This window comes from Salmo salar, unplaced genomic scaffold (assembly GCF_965601325.2).
Source record: "Salmo salar unplaced genomic scaffold, fSalSal1 ptg000997l, whole genome shotgun sequence".
NCBI classification, from domain to species: Eukaryota; Metazoa; Chordata; class Actinopteri; order Salmoniformes; family Salmonidae; genus Salmo; species Salmo salar.
This window is the reverse complement of record NW_027675580.1, coordinates 64,797-87,831: the sequence shown is the minus strand read 5'-3', so window position 1 is coordinate 87,831 and position 23,035 is coordinate 64,797. Positions and strand designations below refer to the sequence as shown.

At 41.4% G+C, this 23,035-nt stretch overlaps 2 protein-coding genes across 2 annotated transcripts in view; one reads left to right on the top strand and one right to left on the bottom strand.

Annotated features, from left to right (window-relative positions):
• LOC145877390 (uncharacterized) overlaps positions 1 to 23,035 on the bottom strand; it is a 56,914-nt gene that overhangs the window by 22,501 nt on the left and 11,378 nt on the right. The gene's annotated exons all lie outside the window — the stretch shown is intronic.
• Positions 8,723 to 15,169, top strand: LOC145877385 (uncharacterized). The gene is made up of 2 exons (XM_082972715.1): positions 8,723 to 8,750; positions 13,255 to 15,169. Exons 1-2 carry the CDS (start codon positions 8,723 to 8,725, stop codon positions 14,385 to 14,387), a joined length of 1,161 nt encoding a protein of 386 aa, XP_082828841.1. The 3' UTR covers positions 14,388 to 15,169.

The following is a 23,035-nucleotide window of genomic DNA, read 5'->3' as shown; positions in this document are numbered from 1 at the left end:
TTTTTAAAAGAAAGCAATTTTTTGTCCATTAAAATAACATCAAATTGATCTGAAATACAGTGTAGACATTGTTAATGTTGTAAATGACTATTGTAGCTGGAAACAGATGATTATTAATGGAATATCTACATAGGCGTACAGAGGCCCATTATCAGCAACCATCACTCCTGTGTTCCTATGGCACGTTGTGTTAGTTAATCCAAGTTTATCATTTTAAAAGGCTAATTGATCATTAGAAAACCCTTTTGCAATTATGTTAGCACAGCTGAAAACTGTTGTTATGATTAAAGAAGCAATAAAACTGGTCTGCTTTAGACTAGTTGAGTATCTGGAGCATCAATGTAACCTCTCAAATTCATAGACAGGTGTCGCGTCTATTTTTACCCAAAAGTAGTTTTTTACCTGGAGACTGTAGTGCTACTTTCTCAAAATGAACATAAATGCTGTAGGGGGAGGGTTCTGGTGTTTTACCAGGAGACTGGGGCCGATCCCCATTTAGGAATGTATGTCTTGCTTACTCACACTCTGCATGTGTTGATACCTGGCTGAAAACCCTCACAGTTGTTGGCCAACAGATTTTGTCATGGAGTTTTCATTCAATAGGGTTTAGAGTACATTTCATCTTAAGCCATTCTTTTAAATACGGTAATACCTTTAATTAGAATGTTGTGCCTTTAAATACCTTTTCATTCTAATTTTGTTGACGGACTCAATAGAATACACGGAGTCAGAAACTAGGGATCAATTCAAGAAAGTCATCATTCGTCTCTGTTTCAACACCAACTGGTAGATTTAAAAATACTCTGATCTTGTAGATTATTTAGGTACATTTTAGGGTTAGGAAAGTATGTATGAATCATAAAAACAATAGTCCTATAAATCTACCCTAATTCTTACTAATCATGGAAGTTTCAGACCCTTAACTCAGTACTTTGTTGAAACACCTTTGGCAGCGATTACAGCCTTGAGTCTTCTTGGGTATGACGCTAGAAGCTTGGCACACCTGTATTTGGGGAGTTTCTTCCATTCTTCTCTGCAGATCCTCTCAAGCTCTGTCAGGTTGGATGGGGAGCATCGCTGCACAACTATTTTCAGGTCTCTCCAGAGATGTTTGATCGGGTTCAAGTCCGGGCTCTGGCTGGACCACTCAAGGACAACAGTGCAATAATATGTAACAACTTCACAACAAATACACACATCTAAAGTAAAGGAATGGAATTAAGAATATATAAATATTTGGACGAGCAATGTCAGAGTGGCATAGACTAAAATACAGTAGAATAGGATAGAATACAGTATATACATATGAGATGAGTAATACATAGACTAAGATACAGTAGAATAGTATAGAATACAGTATATACATATGAGATGAGTAATACATAGACAGATACAGTAGAATAGGATAGAATACAGTATATACATATGAGATGAGTAATACATAGACTAAGATACAGTAGAATAGTATAGAATACAGTATATACATATGAGATGAGTAATACATAGACTAAGATACAGTAGAATAGGATAGAATACAGTATATACATATGAGATGAGTAATACATAGACAGATACAGTAGAATAGGATAGAACCTAGTCTGTTCATTATATACTTCTACATTATGTATTGTTACACCATGTAGGAGCAGTATAGACCTAGTCTGTTCATTATATACATCTACATGATGTATTGTTACACCATGTAGGAGCAGTATAGACCTAGTCTGTTCATTATATACATCTACATGATGTATTGTTACACCATGTAGGAGCAGTATAGACCTAGTCTGTTCATTATATACATCTACATGATGAATTGTTACACCATGTAGGAGCAGTATAGACCTAGTCTGTTCATTATATACATCTACATGGTGTATTGTTACACCAACACAAAAAAAGGAAATTATATTATTTTATACTAATACAATTGCTCAGAGAAAGAGATTTAGTTTAAAATGTAATTCTCAAAAGGTTGGGGTCTGAATTATTGCCTCCCATGTTTTCAATACTCCAGCACCCTCCCCTTGGGAGGATAACGACACTGAAATGTTTTATGAGATTAGAGAACACATTGGGTGGGACCTTAGACCCTTCCTCCATACAGAATCTCTCCATGTCCTTGATTTATTTTGTCTGCGCTTGTGGACTGCCCTGTTCAATTCAAACCACAGGTTTTCAATGGAGTTCAAGTCCGAAGACTGAGATGGCCATTAAAAATGTTGATTTTTGTGCCCAATTAACCATTTCTTTGTGGATGTTGATGTGTCTTGCTGGAAGATCCTCTTATGGCCAAGTTTCAGCCTCCTAGCAGAGAGGTAACCAGGTTTTGGGCTAAAATATCCTGGTAGTGGGTAAAGTTTATTTATTTATTTCATACAGTAATTTTTGCTCATCATTATCAAGGGTACCAATAACTAGGTGCTTATTTTGATATCTAGTTATTTGACTGAATCAGAAATACAGATGTGGAGTAGATGTAGAGTTTGTTTTAAATTCTCATAAAAATCTGAACTAATCAAACAACACTTGTTGCTCTTTGTACGTGTTGATATAATATTCATATTTAATGGAGAGGAAAAAAACGTTTCCCTAAACTGCTTTATAATATTATAACTCAATGAAGAATAAAAATAGTTTTCCCTCCTTAACTGCGTTTCCTCCCTCCAGACAGCAGATGGCGATATGTGTCTTTCAGGCGATGTTTCTAGTGTGACGTATAATCTAGTGGACGGAACGCTTCTTCAACAACTGCAGCCACCTCGGTAGCTCGCTAGGCGACAAAGTCTGAACATTCAAGCTGTTTGGACAATTTCGTGGTTTAATTGCCACTGTGATTTAAACATACTTATGTGGAAACAACTAGCTACCCCATTTAATTTAATATTTACGTTGTAAGTCAACTAGCTGGCTGGTTAAGTTAGCACTAGTCTAGTCGCTAATGCTAACTAGCTATTATCTCTAGCTAACATCTCCGACCATGAGTTCACTAAGCTACTCTCCTCCTGTTAAAGAAGCGGAGGTCTGCTGGACGGAGAAAGACGCTCTGGTGAAAGAGGAGGAGGAGGAGGAAGAGGAGGCTGTTACAATACAAAAACAAGTAGAGGGTGAGGCTGTTACCGTGAAAGAAGAAGAAGAGAAAGACGTTTCAGTGAAAGAAGAGGAGGATATTACTGTGAAAGAAGAGGAGGAAGATGCAGTTTTTGGAGTGGAGGATGAAGTGAAAGAAGATGAAGACGTTTTTGGAATGAAAGATGAAGAGGGGGAGATTACTGTCACATTAGAGGAGGACGAAGAAGAGAAGACTGGAGAACTGATTAACACCAGAAAATACAGTGAGTACTATCTAATAAAACAGGGACATTGATCTGATTAACACCAGTAAATACAGTGAGTACTATCTAATAAAACAGGGACATTGATCTGATTAACACCAGTAAATACAGTGAGTACTATCTAATAAAACAGGGACATTGATCTGATTAACACTAGTAAATACAGTGAGTACTATCTAATAAAACAGGGACATTGATCTGATTAACACCAGTAAATACAGTGAGTACTGTCTAATAAAACAGGGACATTGATCTGATTAACACCAGTAAATACAGTGAGTACTATCTAATAAAACAGGGACATTGATCTGATTAACACCAGTAAATACAGTGAGTACTATCTAATAAAACAGGGACATTGATCTGATTAACACCAGTAAATACAGTGAGTACTATCTAATAAAACAGGGACATTGATCTGATTAACACCAGTAAATACAGTGAGTACTATCTAATAAAACAGGGACATTGATCTGATTAACACCAGTAAATACAGTGAGTACTATCTAATAAAACAGGGACATTGATCTGATTAACACCAGTAAATACAGTGAGTACTATCTAATAAAACAGGGATATTGATCTGATTAACACCAGTAAATACAGTGAGTACTATCTAATAAAACAGGGACATTGATCTGATTAACACCAGTAAATACAGTGAGTACTATCTTATAAAACAGGGACATTGATCTGATTAACACAAGTAAATCCAGTGAGTACTATCTAATAAAACAGGGACATTGATCTGATTAACACCAGTAAATACAGTGAGTACTATCTTATAAAACAGGGACATTTATCTTTTATTTTATTTATTTTTTATTTCACCTTTATTTAACCAGTCTGTTGGGTCCATACTGTGTTGATTAACATTTGGTTCTGGTCCCTGAGTAGAGGGTCAGGAAACCCTGTTCTGATGGGTCTGTTGGGTCCATACTGTGTTGATTAACGTTGGGTTCTGGTCCCTGAGTAGAGGGTCAGGAAACCCTGTTCTGATGGGTCTGTTGGGTCCATACTGTGTTGATTAACGTTGGGTTCTGGTCCCTGAGTAGAGGGTCAGGAAACCCTGTTCTGATGGGTCTGTTGGGTCCATACTGTGTTGATTAACGTTGGGTTCGTTCGACATGGCGGCCGACTTTTTTATTTTTTAAAGTTGAGTCAACTGACTGATCACCTTGCATCGTGTGTATAACTGCTCGATATTATTTGTACATCAGTCAGTCGCAATTTACCCATGATACATCAGTTTTGATGCTCTCAAACACGGCCATTCATCCAGACATAAATCTATTGTTGTAGAACATCTGACATGTAGAAGAAGGAATCCCATCCGAAGGCTGTATTTATCAAGCGTCTCAGTAGGAAGGCTGGTCTCAGATCAGTTTTAGATGGACAGGTGGGATCTGTTCCTAGGTCAGAGCTCCTACTCTTATCAACCGTCTCAGTAGGAAGGCTGGTCTCAGATCAGTTTTAGATGGACAGGTGGGATCTGTTCCTAGGTCAGAGCTCCTACTCTTATCAAGCGTCTCAGTAGGAAGGCTGGTCTCAGATCAGTTTTAGATGGACAGGTGGGATCTGTTCCTAGGTCAGAGCTCCTACTCTGATGAGACATTATATTTATTTCACCTTTATTTAACCAGGTAGGCTAGTTGAGAACAAGTCCTTTATTCAACCAGGTAGGCTAGTTGAGAACAAGTCCTTTAATTAACCAGGTTGGCTAGTTGAGAACAAGTCCTTTAATTAGCCAGGTAGGCTAGTTGAAAACAAGTCCTTTAATTAACCAGGTAGGCTAGTTGAGAACAAGTCATTTATTTAACCAGGTAGACTAGTTGAGAACAAGTTCTCATTTACAATTGCGACCTGGCCAAGATAAAGCAAAGCAGTTCGACAACATACAACAACACAGAGTTACACATGGAGTAAAACAAACATACAGTAGAAAAAGAAGTCTATATACAATGTGAGCAAATGAGGTGAGATAAGGGAGGTAAGGCAACAAATGCCATGGTGGTGAAGTAAATACAATATAGCAAGTAAAACACTGGAATGGTAGATTTGTAGTGGAAGAAAGTGCAAAGTAGAAATAGAAATAATGGGGTGCAAAGGAGCAAAATAAATAAATTAATACATTCGGGGAAGCGGTAGTTGTTTGGGCTAAATTATAGATGGGCTATGTACAGGTGCAGTGATCTGTGAGCTGCTCTAACAGCTGGTGCTTAACCTGTTGGGGATAGGGGGCAGTATTTGCACGGCCGGACAAAAAACGTACCCGATTTAATCTGGTTACTACTCCTGCCTAGTAACTAGAATATGCATATAATTGTTTGATTTGGATAGAAAACACCCTAAAGTTTCTAAAACTGTTTGAATGGTGTCTGTGAGTATAACAGAACTCATTTGGCAGGCCAAAACCTGAGAAGATTCTGTACAGGAAGTACCCTGTCTGATCATTTCTTGGCCTTCTTGATCATCTCTATCCAAAACAGGGGATCTCTGCTGTTACGTGACACTTCCTACGGCTCCCATAGGCACTCAGAAGGCGGCAAAAAGCTGAATGGTGGCTTTGCAGGCCCTGGCTGAAAAACATTAGCGCATTTTGATAGTGGTCGATCAGAGAACAGAGACTGGAGGCGCGTGCACGAGGCGACCCCATGTTTTTATTATTTCGTCTTTGAACGAAAACAACGACTCCCGGTCGGAATATTATCGCTTTTTTACGAGAAAAATAGCATAAAAATTGATTTTAAACAGCGGTTGACATGCTTCGAAGTACGGTAATGGAATATTTAGAATTTTTTTGTCACGAAACGCGTCGGGCGTGTAACCCTTCGTCACCCTTGGATAGTGTCTTGAACGCACGAACAAAACGCCGCTATTTGGATATAACTATGGATTATTTTGAACCAAACCAACATTTGTTATTGAAGTAGAAGTCCTGGGAGTGCATTCTGACGAAGAACAGCAAAGGTAATCACATTTTTCTAATAGTAAATCTGAGTTTGGTGAGGGCCAAACTTGGTGGGTGTCAAAATAGCTAGCCCGTGACGGCGAGCTATCTACTCAGAATATTGCAAAATGTGCATTTGCCGAAAAGCTATTTTAAAATCGGACATAGCGATTGCATAAAGGAGTTTTGTATCTATAATTCTTAAAATAATTGTTATGTTTTTTGTGAACGTTTATCGTGAGTAATTTAGTAAATTCACCGGAAGTTTGCGGTGGGTATGCTAGTTCTGAACGTCACATGCTAATATAAAAAGCTGGTTTTTGATATAAATATGAACTTGATTGAACAAAACATGCATGTATTGTATAACATAATGTCCTAGGAGTGTCACCTGATGAAGATCATCAAAGGTTAGTGCTGCATTTAGCTGTGGTTTGGGTTCATGTGACATTATATGCTAGCTTGAAAAATGGGTGTCTAATTATTTCTGGCTGGGTACTCTGCTGACATAATCTAATGTTTTGCTTTCTTTGTAAAGCCTTTTTGAAATCGGACAGTGTGGTTAGATTAACGAGAGTCTTGTCTTTAAATTGGTGTAAAATAGTCATATGTTTGAGAAATTGAAGTAATAGCATTTCTAAGGTATTTGAATAACGCGCCACGGGATTCCACTGGCTGTTGAGTAGGTGGGATGATTTCGTCCCACATACCCTAGAGAGGTTAACGGGATTGGTTGGACAACAACCAGTGAGATAGCACGGCGCGAAATTCCCCCAAAAAATTTCTCAAAATTTAAATTCAAGTATTATACGCTATTTTAAAGATACTCTACTCGTTAATCCAACCACATTGTCCGATTTCAAAAAGGCTTTACGGTGAAAGCAAAACATTAGATTATTGTAGGATAGCACCTTAGCAACAAAAAAAAGCAATTTTCCAAAGACGGATAGCCATCACAAAACCAGATATACAGCTAAAATTAAGCACTAACCTTTGACAATCTTCATCAGATGACACTCCTAGGACATCATGTTACACAATACATGCATTTTTTGTTCGATCAAGTTTATATCCAAAAACCCAATTTTTACATTGGTGCATGACGTTCAGAAAATGTTTTCTCCCCATAACTATCGGTGAATGGGCACATTAATTTACAGAAGAACTCATAAACGTTGACAAAATGTATAACAATTTTGTGGTAGTGCTTTGCTGCAGGAGGGACTGGTGCACTTCACAAAATAGATGGCATCATGAGGGAGGAAAATCATGTGGATATATTGAAGCAACATCTCAAGACATCAGTCAGGAAGTTAAATCTTGGTCACAAATGGGTCTTCCAAATGGACAATGACCCCAAGCATACTTCCAAAGTTGAGGCAAAATGGCTTAAGGACAACAAAGTCAAGGTATTGGAGTGACCATCACAAAGTCCTGACCTCAACCCTATAGAAAATTTGTGGGCAGAACTGAAAAAGTGTGTGCGAGCTATAAGGCCTACATCCTGACTCAGTTACACCAGCTCTGTCAGGAGGAATGGGCCAAAATTCACCCAACTTATTGTGGGAAGCTTGTGGAAGGCTACCCAAAACGTTTGACCCAAGTTAAACAATTTAAAGGCAATGCTACCAAATACTAATTGAATGTATTTCCTACTTCTCACCCACTGGGAATGTGATGAAAGAAATAAAACCTGAAATAAATAATTCTCTACTATTATTCTGACATTACACATTCTTAAAATAAAGTGGTGAACCTAACTGAGCTAAGACAGGGAATATTTACTAGGATTAAATGTCAGGAATTGTGAAAGATGTAGTTTAAATGTATTTGGCTAAGGTTTATGAAAACTTCCGACTTCAAATGTATATTGCAATATATTTCAATCTCTTTTTCCATTTTTAAATTAAATATTACTTCTGGCAACCCGCCTCACCCAATGTGATACGGATCTGCTATTTTTTTTAGACCTTATAGCTAGAACCTCCATCAGAAGCTAGCCATCAGAAGCTAACCAGCTAATTAGCTACTAGCTATTTAGTCCTTGTTAGCCACTGCTAGCGGACCATTACACCGGATAATCGCAGCTAGCTAGCTGCTACCGAGTGGCCCAGCCCATCTCCCGGCCTGCTCAGTGGACTCTATGATCACTCGGCTACACAGCTGATGCCTCCTGGACTCTTCACTAACACAACTAGAAGCCACTACATCACCGGATTCCTGCCGTAAGCTCTGGACCTTTGCACCGGAGTGGCTATAGTGGCTAACACCCTTGTCCCGAAGCTAGCACCAGTTAGCCTTGAGCCAGGTGCATCTCCCGGCTAGCAAACAAAATTACTCCAGCTACAATTCCTCTTTTGCCAATTGGCCTGGACCCTTTGTTGACATGGAGCCCCGACGATCCATCACGACTGGTCTGCCGACGTAATTCCGTCCGATGTGCCCTCAACTGGCCTTTGCCAGACGTCGGTGACGCCCTTGTCCCGAAGCTAGCACCAGTTAGCCTCAAGCCAGGCGCGTCTCCCGGCTAGCATAGTAACGACTACCTAACGGCTTCCCTGGTTCATATATTGCTGTTCACTGGACCCTATGATCACTTGGCTACATAGCTGATCCCTGCTGGACTGTTCATTAATCACGGTACTCTGTTTTGTTTATCTGTCGTCCCCAGCCTCGAACTCAGGCCCTGTGTGTAGTTAACTGACCCTCTCTGCCCATTCATCGACACTTTACCTGTTGTTGTTGTCTTAGCTGATTAACTGTTGTCTTACCCGTTGTTGTCTTAGCTAGCTATCCCAATCAACACCTGTGATTGCTTTATGCCTCGCTTTGTCTCTCTAATGTCAATATGCCTTGTATACTGTTGTTTAGGGTAGTTATCATTGTTTTATTTTACTGCGGAGCCCCTAGTCCCACTCAACATGCCTCAGAGAGCTCTTTTGTCCGACCTCCCACACATGCGGTGACCTCACCTAGCATAACTGGTGCCTCCAGAGATGCAACCTCTCTTATCATCACTCAACGCCTAGGTTTACCTCCACTGTACCCGCATCCTACCATACCCCTGTCTGTACATTATGCCTTGAATCTATCCTACCACACCCAGAATTCTGCTCCTTTTATTCTCTGTTCACAACGCATTAGATGACCAGTTCAGATAGCCTTTAGCCGTACCCTCATCCTACTCCTCTGTTCCTCGGGTGATGTAGAGGTTAACCCAGGCCCTGTGTGTCCCCAGGCGCTCTCATTTGTTGACTTCTGTAACCGTAGAAGCCTTGTTTTCATGCATGTTAACATCAGAAGCCTCCTCCCTAAGTTTGTTTTACTCACTGCTTTAGCACACTCCACCAACCTTGATGTCTTTGCCGTGTCTGAATCCTGGCTTTGGAAGGCCACCAAAAATTCTGAAATTTCCATCCCCAGCTACAACATTTTCCGTCAAGATAGAACTGCCAAAGGGGGAGGAGTTGCAATCTACTGCAGAGATGGCCTGCAGAGTTCTATCATACTTTCCAGGTCTATGCCCAAACAGTTCGAGCTTCTAATTAAAAAAATTAGCTCCCAGCTGTACCCAGCTGTACCCTGGACACCATATGTGAATTGATTGCCCCCCATCTATCTTCAGCATTCGTTCTGTTAGGTGACCTAAACTGGCATATCCTTAACACCCCTGGCCATCCTACAATCCAAGCTAGATGCCCTCAATCTCACACAGATAATCAAAGAACCTACCAGGTACAACCCTAAATCCATAAACATGGGCACCCTCATAGATATTATCCTGACGAACTTGCCCTCCAAATACACCTCTGCTGTTTTCAGTCAGGATCTCAGCGATTACTGCCTCATTGGCTGCATCCGTTATGGGTTTGCAGTCAAACGACCACCCCTCATCACTGTCAAACGCTCCCTAAAACACTTCTGCAAGCAGGCCTTCCTAATCAACCTGGCCCTGGTCTCCTGGAAGGATATTGACCTCATCCCGTCAGTAGAGGATGCCTGCTTGTTCTTTAATTATAATTTCCTCACCACCTTAAATAAGCATGCCCCTTTCAAAAAATGTAGAACTAAGAACAGATATAGCCCTTGGTTCACTCCAGACCTGACTGCCACTCGACCAGCACAAAAACATCCTGTGGCGTACTGCACTAACAGCTCCCCACCCCCCACAGCTACTTCCCCAAGCCTCCCCTGCTTCTCCTTCACCCAAATTCAGATAGCTGATGTTCTGAAAGAGTTGCAAAACTTGGACCCGTACAAATCAGCTGGGCTTGACAATCTGGACCCTCTCTTTCTAAAATTATCCGCCGCCATTGTGGCAACCCCTATTACTAGTCTTTTCAACCTCTCTTTCGTATCGTCCGAGATTCATAAAGATTGGAACGCTTCCGCGGTCATCCCCCTCTTCAAAGGGGGTGACACTCTAGACCCAAACTGTTACTGACCTATATCCATCCTGCCCTGCCTTTCTAAAGTCTTCGAAAGTCAAGTTAACAAACAGATCACTGACCATTTTGAATCCCACCGTACCTTCTCCGCTGTGCAATCCAGTTTCCGAGCTAGTCACAGGTGCACCTCAGCCACGCTCAAGGTACTAAATGATATCATAACCGCCATCGATAAAAGACAGTACTGTGCAGCCGTCTTCATCAACCTGGTTAAGGCTTTCGACTCTGTCATTCACCGTATTCTTATCGGCAGACTCAATAGCCTTGGTTTCTCAAATGATTGACTCCCCTGGTTCACCAGCTACTTCTCAGACAGAGTTCAGTGTGTCAAATTGGAGGGCCTGTTGTCCGGACCTCTGGCAGTCTCTATGGGAGTACCACAGGGTTCAATTCTCGGACCGACTCTTTTCTCTGTATATACCAATGATGTTGCTCTTGCTGCGGGTGATTCTTTGATCAACCTCTACGCAGAAGACACCATTCTGTTTACATCTGGCCCATTCTGTTTACACTGTGTTTGCAAACCTCCAAACGAGCTTCAATGCCATACAACACTCCTTCCATGGCCTCCAACTGCTCTTAAACGCTAGTAGAACTAAATGTATGCTCTTCAACCGATCGCTGCCTGCACCCGCCCGTCCAGCATCACTACTCTGGACGTTTCTGACTTAGAATATGTGGACAACTATAAATACCTAGGTGTCTTGCTAGACTGTAAACTCTCCTTCCAGGCTAATATTAAGCATTTCCAATCCAAAATGTAATCTAGAATCGGCTTCCTATTTCGCAACAAAGCCTCTTTCACTCACGCTGCCAAACATACCCTCGTAAAACTGACTATCCTACCGATCCTTGACTTTGGCGATGTCATTTTCAAAATAGCCTCCAACACTCTACTCAGCAAACTGGATGCAGTCTATCACAGTGCCATCCGTTTTGTCACCAAAGCCCCATATACCACCCACCACTGGGACCTGTATGCTCTCGTTGGCTGGCCCTCGCTTCATATTCGTCGCCAAACCCACTGGCTCCAGGTCATCTATAAGACTTTGCTAGACCGCCTTAACTCAGCTCACTGGTCACCATAGCAACACCCACCCATAGCACGCGCTCCAGAAGGTATATCTCACTGGTCATCCCCAAAGCCAACACCTACTTTGGCTGACTTTCCTTCCAGTTCTCTGCTGCCAATCACTGGAACGAATTGCAAAAATTTCTGAAGTTGGAGACTTATATCTCCCTCACTAACTTTAAGCATCAGCTATCTGAGCAGCTTACCGATCGCTGCAGCTGTACACAGTCCATCTGTAAATAGCCCATCCAACTGCCTACCTCATTCCCATGTTTTTATTTACTTTCTCTGCTCTTTTGCACACCAGTATTTCTACTTGCACATCATCATCTGCACATCCATCACTTCAGTGTTAAATTGTAATTACTTCGCTACTATGGCCTATTTATTGCTTTTCCTCTGTACTCCAGATTTTTCTATTGTGTTATTGACTGTTCGTTTGTTTATCCAACGTGTAACTCTGTTGTTTTTTTGTCGCACTGCTTTGCTTTATCTTGGCCAGGTCGCAGTTGTAAATGAGAACTTGTTCTCGACTGGCCTACCTGGTTAAATAAAGGTGAAATAAAAAATAAAATCTTAACTTTATTGACAACACCCAAATGGATACTGTCATTAACACGGTTCTTCAATAATTACACACAATTCATAATACTGTAGCAAATATTATATTAAACAGGACATTCAAACGAGCCTTACAATTATAATCCAAAGTAGTGTGAAATGTACTCATAAGCAACCTGGAAATGGAGGCTACTCCCCTGAATTTCCCCCATTCACTTTCAGAATACATTGTGAAAAACTAAAATCTTTGCTCACCATTTTTGCTCCAGGCGGATATACTACATCCATAACTAGTGGTTTCCTCATTACCAGATATACTACATCCATAACTAGTGGTTTCCTCATTAGCAGATATACTACATCCATAACTAGTGGTTTCCTCATTACCAGATATACTACATCCATAACTAGTGGTTTCCTCATTACCAGATATACTACATCCATAACTAGTGGTTTCCTCATTACCAGATATACTACATCCATAACTAGCGGTTTCCTCATGACCAGATATACTACATCCATAACTAGTGGTTTCCTCATTACCAGGGAGGAGTTTCTGCAATCAAATTGCCCTCGTGCTGCAATTTTAGCAAACACAGAAAGGGGCCTATATTGGAGACCAAAAGTCGTCTGGCACACTGCTTAGAGTTTCAACAACATGAATAACTTATTTCTAGCCTACAATCATCGATGTCACTACTAATGTGAAAAGAAGACAAAATATGACTATTCCTACTCATTTTAAGACAATTGTCAAATAATTTTAACATTCATTACAGACATCAATTGTTGTCCAACATCATGGCTCCGCTGTTGGCATCACCTTTTACAGTGGATTACCGCTGTTGTGGGCCTTTAACCATCTGTCTGACTTTGTTGTTCACACAGGAGAGATATGGGACTATCGTGGATCCTCTGGGGCGCCTCAACAACCTTGTGATGCTGAAGAGGCAGAGAAGAGTCTCTCCAGATCAGAACACCTCAATAAACACCTGCAAAGACCCACAGGGAAGAGAACTCACTGCTGCTCTGATTGTGGGAAGAGATTCACCTCATCAGGCATTAAAATTCATCAGAGAACACACACAGGAGAGAAACCTTACAGCTGTGATCAATGTGGGAAGAGTTTTACTTCATCTGGCTCTCTGAATCTACACCAGAGAACACACACAGGAGAGAAACCTTATAGCTGTGATCAATGTGGGAAGAGTTTTGGTCAATCTTGCCATCTGACTCAACACCAGAGAATACACACAGGAGAGAAACCTTATAGCTGTGATCAATGTGGGAAGAGTTTTGGCCAATCTTGCCATCTGACTCAACACCAGAGAATACACACAGGAGAGAAACCTTATAGCTGTGATCAATGTGGGAAGAGTTTTGGTCAATCTAGAGAGCTGACAGTGCACCAGAGAATACACACAGGAGAGAAACCATATAGCTGTGGTCAATGTGGGAAGAGTTTTGGTCATTCTGGACAGCTGACAGTGCACCAGAGAACACACACAGGAGCGAAACCTTACAGCTGTGATCAATGTGGGATGAGTTATACTACATCTGGCTCTCTGAATCTACACCAGAGAACACACACAGGAGAGAAATCTTATATCTGTGATCAATGTGGGAAGAGTTTTGGTCGATCTTGCCATCTGACTCAACACCAGAGAATACACACAGGAGAGAAACCTTACAGCTGTGATCAGTGTGGGAATAGTTTTACTACATCTGGCTCTCTGACTTTACACCGGAGAATACACACAGGAGAGAAACCTTATAGCTGTAATCAATGTGGGAAGAGTTTTACTACATCTAGCCAGCTGACTTTACACCAGAGAATACACACAGGAGAGAAACCTTATAGCTGTGGTCAATGTGGGAAGAGTTTTGGTCAATCTAGCCAGCTGACATTACACCAGAGAACACACACAGGAGAGAAACCTTATAGTTGTGGTCAATGTGGGAAGAGTTTTTGTCAATCTGGCAATCTGACAGTGCACCAGAGAACACACACAGGGGAGTAATCTTATAGCTGTGATCAATGTGGGAAGAGTTTTGGTCAATCTAGCCAGCTGACATTACACCAGAGAACACACTGTATTGTATATATACAATAAATGTATTGGAGATGAGTTTTGTTTGGGCTCGTTCCAAGGGGACGAGAGTTCCAGAAGCTAGTGAGTTTTAGGATTCTATAGAAAGAGAAAGGATAAAAAAGTATAATTGTATATTATTATTTAGAAATACGTGTAGCCAGTAGACACCATGTTTATATTGTAGAAGGTGAAGCTTTGTAGATGATTACGTGAAATGGAAGTTGTAGAGATACTCTGAATGATCGGCTATGAAAAGCCAACTGACATTTACTCCTGAGGTGCTGACCTGTTGCACCCTCGACAACCACTGTGATTATTATTATTTGACCCTGCTGGTCATCTATGAACATTTGAACATCTTGGCCATGTTCAGTTATAATCTCCACCCGGCACAGCCAGAAGAGGACTGGCCACCCCTCATAGCCTGGTTTCTTCCTTGGTTTTGGCCTTTCTAGGGAGTTTTTCCTAGCCACCGTGCTTCTACGCCTGCATTGCTTGCTGTTTGGGGTTTTAGGCTGGGTTTCTGTACAGCACATTGAGATATCAGCTGATGTAAGAAGGGCTTTATAAATACATTTGATTGATTGATTGTACAACTGAATACATTCAACTGAAATGTGTCTTGGGTGCACTGATTGGTGTCACCTCGTTAGTCAGTATGTGTTACACCTGTGCTGGCTTGTCCATCTCGTTAGTGGGAAGGTGTTTCACCTGAGCTGGTCCAGGTTCTATTTAAGAGTGTCTGGCCCAGTGCTCCAGTTGTCTTGATACATGTGGAGAGTCAACACCTTTAGTTGCTCCACCTTTTTGGTTTGCTTCCTGTCTTTAAGTTTGGTGTGGGTTTTTCTTTTGTTTGCCTCTTCTTGGGCAGATTTAGTGGGTCTCATGGTGGGTGTCTTTTAGGTCCCAGTTGTTGTTACTAGTCAACTTCCAGTGGACACCCCCATAGTGTCTTTCAGAGCCCCTCCTAAAAACAAGTTATATTTTGGGTTGGATATTGCATCATATTGTTGATATTTTAATCAATGGCATTTCCTTACAATGCTCATTAGTCTTTCAGTTGTTATTATTGTTTTTTATCCTCATATTTGTGTACTAAATATTTCAGTTTAATTTTCATAGTTTTTTCCTGTGAAGCCATTGTGTTGCATCCATGTCTGACATGTGCTGTATAAATAACTATTGAATGAACCCAATGACTGACCAAGCAACAGACTCTTGGTCCGAAAAACGGTATCAATCCAACTTTTCCAGCCTGCTGAAGGCGTGGTGGAGTGGTAAACACCACCCCCGGCTCTACCAGGGGCTTGAGGTGGTCTCCCATAGCTCTGCTTATGTCATGTTCTGTGGCCTTGCTGTTCCATTTCTGACTGCCCCTTGTCATGACGTTGGCCTCTTTGAGTACAGGGAGGACAGTTGACCCCCTCCCCCCTTACACCATCCCCCAACCTACCTTACCCCACCCAGGCCCTGTGTGAAAGGGTTGTAAAAACTCTGAGGAGAATCTCTTGCCACATGGCCCATAGAGAGACACAGGAAATTCTTCCAACTCACAGAATTGGGGAGCCAAGCGACATTTGTGTTCTGGAGAAGGTATGGAAGATTGGTGAAGAATCCAGCTACGAACTGGTCCGCTTGGTACAATTTTGTGATACTCAGAAGAGACAACATAGCCATATTACCATAAAACTGTTTATATAATAGCCTCAGCGATGAGACTTGCATCCACATGGTTGTATAGAATGTATTAATAAGGATAAAGCTTTTGTAATACATTGAGATGCTATGTACTGATGTTAATGTGATAGAATTGTATTCCTGTACCAAGCTTAACTCAGTCATCGGCACACCCCCCAGGGACACAGACAGGACCAGGCGTCATGTGACAAGCTGTTCTATGTCACTATAAAACCCACCCTGATTTACTTTTCTCCAGACCAGGCCTCCACTCCATTGTGAGTTGGCCAATAGGTTTGACCATCCAAGTACTCTACTGAAAGTGAACTATACCACGTGGTTAACTTTTAGACTATCGAGACCAACAGAATAAGAACAAGTCTTTGATATTAATTAATAGTCTGCAGCTAGAAATTATATCATTGAACGCGAAGACCGACGAAACATCTATTCTATGACGACATTAATGAATGTCGCTTTGAAAGATCCATTCTAACCGAGAGAGACAAAACTCTCCAACAGAACGACTCTTCAACAAGGATCCCGACGACACAGTGAGCGTAAATATATATTGATTGCAGTTGTTCCCGAATGAGTGAGCGTTCATGTACAAAGGATTAGCATATCAATTGTTAATATTAATGAACTCTGTGTGTCTCCTCAGCTGACCGTTTATGACCCTTTGTTCAACAGGCCGCCAGGCCTGTTTAGACCACTAAAGCACATTACATTTACATTTTAGTCATTTAGCAGACGCTCTTATCCAGAGCGACTTACAGTAGTGAATGCATACATTTCTTTCTGTGCTGGCCCCCCGTGGGAATCGAACCCACAACCCTGGCGTTGCAAACACCATGCTCTTCCAACTGAGCTACAGGGAAGGCCATTACTCTACCAATTCTTTGTGATGATAATTACTGTTTGTATACTTTCTGTGAATTATTTAGTTTAGTAAATAAATGATTTTAAGACAATTGATGTATGGATGATTTTAGTAAAGACTGGGTTCGTGCAGATACAACAATTTACGACGTTTGGAATGAGACTGGACGCGAGGTAAAATACACCATTTAAACCAGAAGATAATCGGCCTATACTATAATATATAATGTTATAATATAGGAAAGTTATATTAGGAAAATTATAACTTTGTAATCTGAATATTTTCCTTGGTGCCCCGATTTCCTAGTTAATTACAATTAAACGATTAATCAGTTTAATCGCGTGATAATAATTACAGGGAGTTAATTGATAAACATGTCTTCAGTTTAATCGTACCCCAAAGACATGACACCCTGCAACACAAAAACACATTTAGTCATATTATACAAAACACTCAAGTAATGGATATGGAGCATCTATGGCCTCAGTTACACCTGGCACCTAAATGTGACTTCTGTCATCCGATCACTCCAAGCTGCATTAGGTTCAGATCTACCAGGATGGGCCTTTGACATAGTCTGGATGCAGTCAGGCCACTGAATATGCATAAGCAATGTAAAGATATGGGGTGAATGAGGGGAAAAGTACATTTGACACAAATTACCTTCATAATATCAAAGAACAAATGTGTGTGTCTGAGGGGAAAATGAACTTTCATACAGCCCAAATGGGTGAGAAATTCCACCAATACCAGTGGACAATTTGCACTAATGTAAATAAACATAGATGATGGAACATATTCCCTTTTGCTGACGTGATGAACCGCTAAGGGGACATAAATATTTACCATCTAAACCATGTGTGACCTCACCTCTCTGGCTGTAGAAGTGTTCTTCCTAACCAGTCCCTCAACAGCTCTCTGACTGAGCTCCACCCTCACTGGGTCTTCAGAGGAGAGGAAGGCTGAGGAGCGATGGAAGGATGAATGGATCAGTCAGTCAATAAAGTGTAGAGCTGCTGTCTATGCTGTCTGACAAAATCACTATTTTAGTAGTTCGTTAAAGTAAATAAGGCTTTATGACTGCTGAATACCAACTATCAATCACTTAGATCATGTATTTTCAGGTAGAGATACATCCTTGGGACGTCCCTAGCCCGTTGAAGTTGACATTTAAAATGGTTAAGGTAGGGGTTAAGGTTAGGGTTTAGGGTAGGGATGTCCCAAGGATCCCAGATATCATTGACCATTGTGCATTCTTCTGTCTCTTTTACATAGCAGGTGATGGGTTCTGACTTCTGAACTTGAAAATATGAAATATCCTCATTATGTGAAATTGAATGAAACAATAATGTATGTTGATGCTAATATGATGTACAATGTTCCATCATGTTTCTATATGATAACAATAGAGTAATATATTTAATATGATGTACAATATTCCATCATGTTTCTATATGATAACAATAGCGTAAAATATTGAATATACAATTTTTTTAACAGTTTCACAAATTCATTTTAATTAACTTAATCATTATGATTCAACATCAGTTCACCGCCTCACCTCATACTGTATTGGAGCAGCAGCAGCTGACTGCCCAGTTCAACATCAGTTCACCGTCTCACCTCATACTGTATTGGAGCAGCAGCAGCTGACTGCCCAGTTCAACGTCAGTTCACCGTCTCACCTCATACTGTATTGGAGCAGCAGCAGCTGACTGCCCGGTTCAACATCAGTTCACCGTCTCACCTCATACTGTATTGGACCAGCAGCTGACTGCCCGGTTCAACATCAGTTCACCGTCTCACCTCATACTGTATTGGAGCAGCAGCTGACTGCCCGGTTCAACATCAGTTCACCGTCTCACCTCATACTGTATTGGAGCAGCAGCGGCTGACTGCCCAGTTCACCGTCTCACCTCATACTGTATTGGAACAGCAGCGGCTGACTGCCCAGTTCAACGTCTCACCTCATACTCTATTGGAGCAGCAGCGGCTGACTGCCCGGTTCAACATCAGTTCACCGTCTCACCTCATACTGTATTGGAGCAGCAGCAGCTGACTGCCCAGTTCAACGTCTCACCTCATACTGTATTGGAGCAGCAGCGGCTGACTGCCCGGTTCAACATCAGTTCACCGTCTGGTTCAACATCAGTTCACCGTCTCACCTCATACTGTATTGGAGCAGCAGCAGCTGACTGCCCGGTTCAACGTCAGTTCACCGTCTCACCTCATACTGTATTGGAGCAGCAGCAGCTGACTGCCCGGTTCAACATCAGTTCACCGTCTCACCTCATACTGTATTGGAGCAGCAGCAGCTGACTGCCCGGTTCAACATCAGTTCACCGTCTCACCTCATACTGTATTGGAGCAGCAGCAGCTGACTGCCCGGTTCAACATCAGTTCACCGTCTCACCTCATACTGTATTGGAGCAGCAGCAGCTGACTGCCCGGTTCAACATCAGTTCACCGCCTCACCTCATACTGTATTGGAGCAGCAGCAGCTGACTGCCCGGTTCAACATCAGTTCACCGTCTCACCTCATACTGTATTGGAGCAGCAGCAGCTGACTTGATCGTTGATACTAATCATCATGTTTGAATCTGAGAGTAAATAGAGCCGACTACACTCTAAAAATGAAGGGTTCAACTGGAGTTGTTCTCAGATCCCCTAAGAACCGTAGGGTTCTTGGTCAATGAAAAACAGCCCCAAAAGGTTCTTCAAAGAACTTGTTAGAAGGTGGGTTCATCGAGGAACCTCCGTTGTTGCTGGACTTCTTCCGGGAACTTCGCAATTACAACTGAAAACGATGGTGACAAGTTTGGATGCGACAACAGTTAAAAAGGTTAAGTTGGGTTGATGTTTGGCTCTGAATATGTCTCGAAATCATTTATTATAATAATATAACATACTAATAATGAATAACGAAGACAATGATGGTTTTCTGTGAATATCTTCCATAACGTTACGATAGTTAATGAACGTAAATATTAGAAAGCCGGGTTTGACCGTCGGCGTTGTATGAGCTACAGTACAGTACCGTTAGCTAGCTAGCTAACGTTATGTCCTAACTAGGCACAACTAGGTTTGGATTATTTCCTCAACTATATTCTTTCCCATATATTGTATATCGTTTCCATAAAGCCAACATGGCTTTACACTCATTAACGTAAGTTTCCAATCTAGAGCAGTTCTCACTTTTGTGATAATGAACTAGCTAACGTTAGCTTCGTTAACTAACTAACTAACTAAACTCCCCCCCAACTCCTCTCATACCAGGAAGAACCCCCCCCATTTCAAATGTAGATTTACATGTATTTGAAATGTAGTACCCGGACGGAGAAAATCCAATAAGCGTTTTATAGTTACATTGTTAGGGTAACTTACCCTAAAGTGGACACACTCCCATCAGTTTCTGAGACAACTGCTCAGACTTTGTAGACAGTTTAATAATGCTTAAACCTCATCTTTATCAAATGATCCATTAAAGATACCAACTCAAAGCCTACGTTCGTCTACATATGGGTTGTTTAAATTGTATCTAATTATATTCCCAGTATTACTTCATCAAATCTCTAGTAATCGATTATACACACATACAATTCATCATATATTCACAGAATCCATATAAAACGTAAGAAATTCTCAGGTAGTCACGACAACCATTCCATTTGCTTTTTCAAGGACTCTCCGCAGCTACGAAGCAGCTCTCCAAACATCCTCCCAGCAGAACCAAAAAAATTAACTTTGGTTTCATCTGATTAACGGAACCAAAAAAATATGTTTGTTTCCCGGACAATTTTACATTTACGTCATTTAGCAGACGCTCTTATCCACAATGGACCATGACCATGGGATCCTCAACGGTTCTCTAACCTCCCAGAGACCACGGCAAAATCAAGCCTCCCAGGAACTATAGACCTTCCGCTGCTTTCTAAAATATCATCCCGCTTATTATCCATATTTCAATCGTCTGATTAAGCATATTTCTATATGTTACTATCCAAACGTCAGATTAAGACTCATTTCCACAGTCACACAACTCTCATATCACAGTCGCACAACTCTCATATCACAGTCACACAACTCTCATATCACAGTGTCGTGGACGAATCAGAATTAGTTGGGTAACATAGATAATTAAGATGTTTTATTAATATAATATGCTTATTTGAGGTACTTGTCATTAGAAAGTGTCCATTGGACTCTGGTGTCTTTTCAGTTGCACCCTTAGCTGGGGCTCAGACACTTGGGGCCCAGAGAGGGGAGAGGTCAGACTTGTCGTCATGGGAATGTGTCTTTACCTATTTCTTAAACCATGTGAAGGGATGGCGTGATTAATGGGGAACCAATGACTTGTCTGTGAGCAAGTCACTCCCTCCTTTTCTTTATTGGGGGGAGGATTATGGCAGTAAATGGACCCTTGTATGTCCTCTCTTAGATCTCGCACTTATCCTGTGATAATATATGGCCTAGAGGCTCACTCCCCAGTGAGCCTGTCCAGGAGTAGGGTCAAGAGGGGGTTTGCTTGAGATGGGAGTATCTAGAGTTGACAATTGATATATGCCATTGGATGAAATGGTGTTTTTGTTCAATACCGTAACAGGGAGGGACAGTTCTACGGGGACCAGATACTGGTCTATATAATGAACCCTGTTGACATAGCAGTTACTGTCTGATGTGATTTATTGATATCTGTCATACAAAACTTAACCTTTGTGAACTGTTACTAAGTATCTGTGGTTTGTCAATGTACGTTGAAGGGGCTGTATCGTTGCTATAAAAGATCCCTGTAGCCATTCTGTCATCACCTTCCTGGTTAATTCGAGAGAGTGTATTATTGAAGGTCAAGAACTTTTGCAAAAGTATCTTAAGTATTAAAGATGTAGTTTAACTCGGACTGGTGTGTTTGTAACTCCTCATTTGGTAATGCGGAAATTAGCCACCACAACAGTCACACAACTCTCATATCACAGTCACACAACTCTCATATCACAGTCACACAACTATCATATCACAGTCACACAATGCTATTCCCAAACATACCTAATCAATTAGTTGTTTTTCAACAATATTTTAACCTGCAGGAATATTTTCACATTTCTATCTCATAGTTAGTTCCTAGGATAATGCAACTCATACATATACATCTTTCAATACTTCTAAAATGGGGTCCAGGTTTAAAATAATTACAGGTTTAAAACAGTACGGTGCACCTGTAATTATCTTATACTATATCATAAATGGTCTTAACTAGTAAACACAGATTCTAGTTTTCATCCAGTTCACAAAGATAGCTGACTCAGCCTCAGAGCCTACTGACTGGGCCCTGTTTACACCTCCACACAGGAATAGACACCCAGATTCTACTGACTGGGCCCTGTTTACACCTCCACACAGGAATAGACACCCAGATTCTACTGACTGGGCCCTGTTTACACCTCCACACAGGAATAGACACCCAGATTCTACTGACTGGGCCCTGTTTACACCTCCACACAGGAATAGACACCCAGATTCTACTGACTGGGCCCTGTTTACACCTCCACACAGGAATAGACACCCAGATTCTACTGACTGGGCCCTGTTTACACCTCCACACAGGAATACACACTCAGAGCCTCCTGACTGGGCCCTGTTTACACCTCCACACAGGAATACACACTCAGAGCCTCCTGACTGGGCCCTGTTTACACCTCCACACAGGAATACACACTCAGAGCCTACGAGGCTTTTCTAAAAACTCCACTTTGCGTGTTTCGCTCACCTCTTTCTTTTTTTTAAACTAGGTTTGAGATGTGGTATCCACTCAGCTCGCTGCCTCTCAGATCAAAGGTGGGTCCATTTGCTCCGTTCCTGAAGTGTGGTCTCCCTGAGATCCCAAGTTAGAGGGATCCCTGCTGCACCATTTACCCAGGTCATCAGGAGCGGTCACCAAGTGAAGATTCACATCCCCATCGCCAAATGTGGTGGTTAATATCAAATGAGACAAACTTATCACACAAGTCAGAGTTATTCT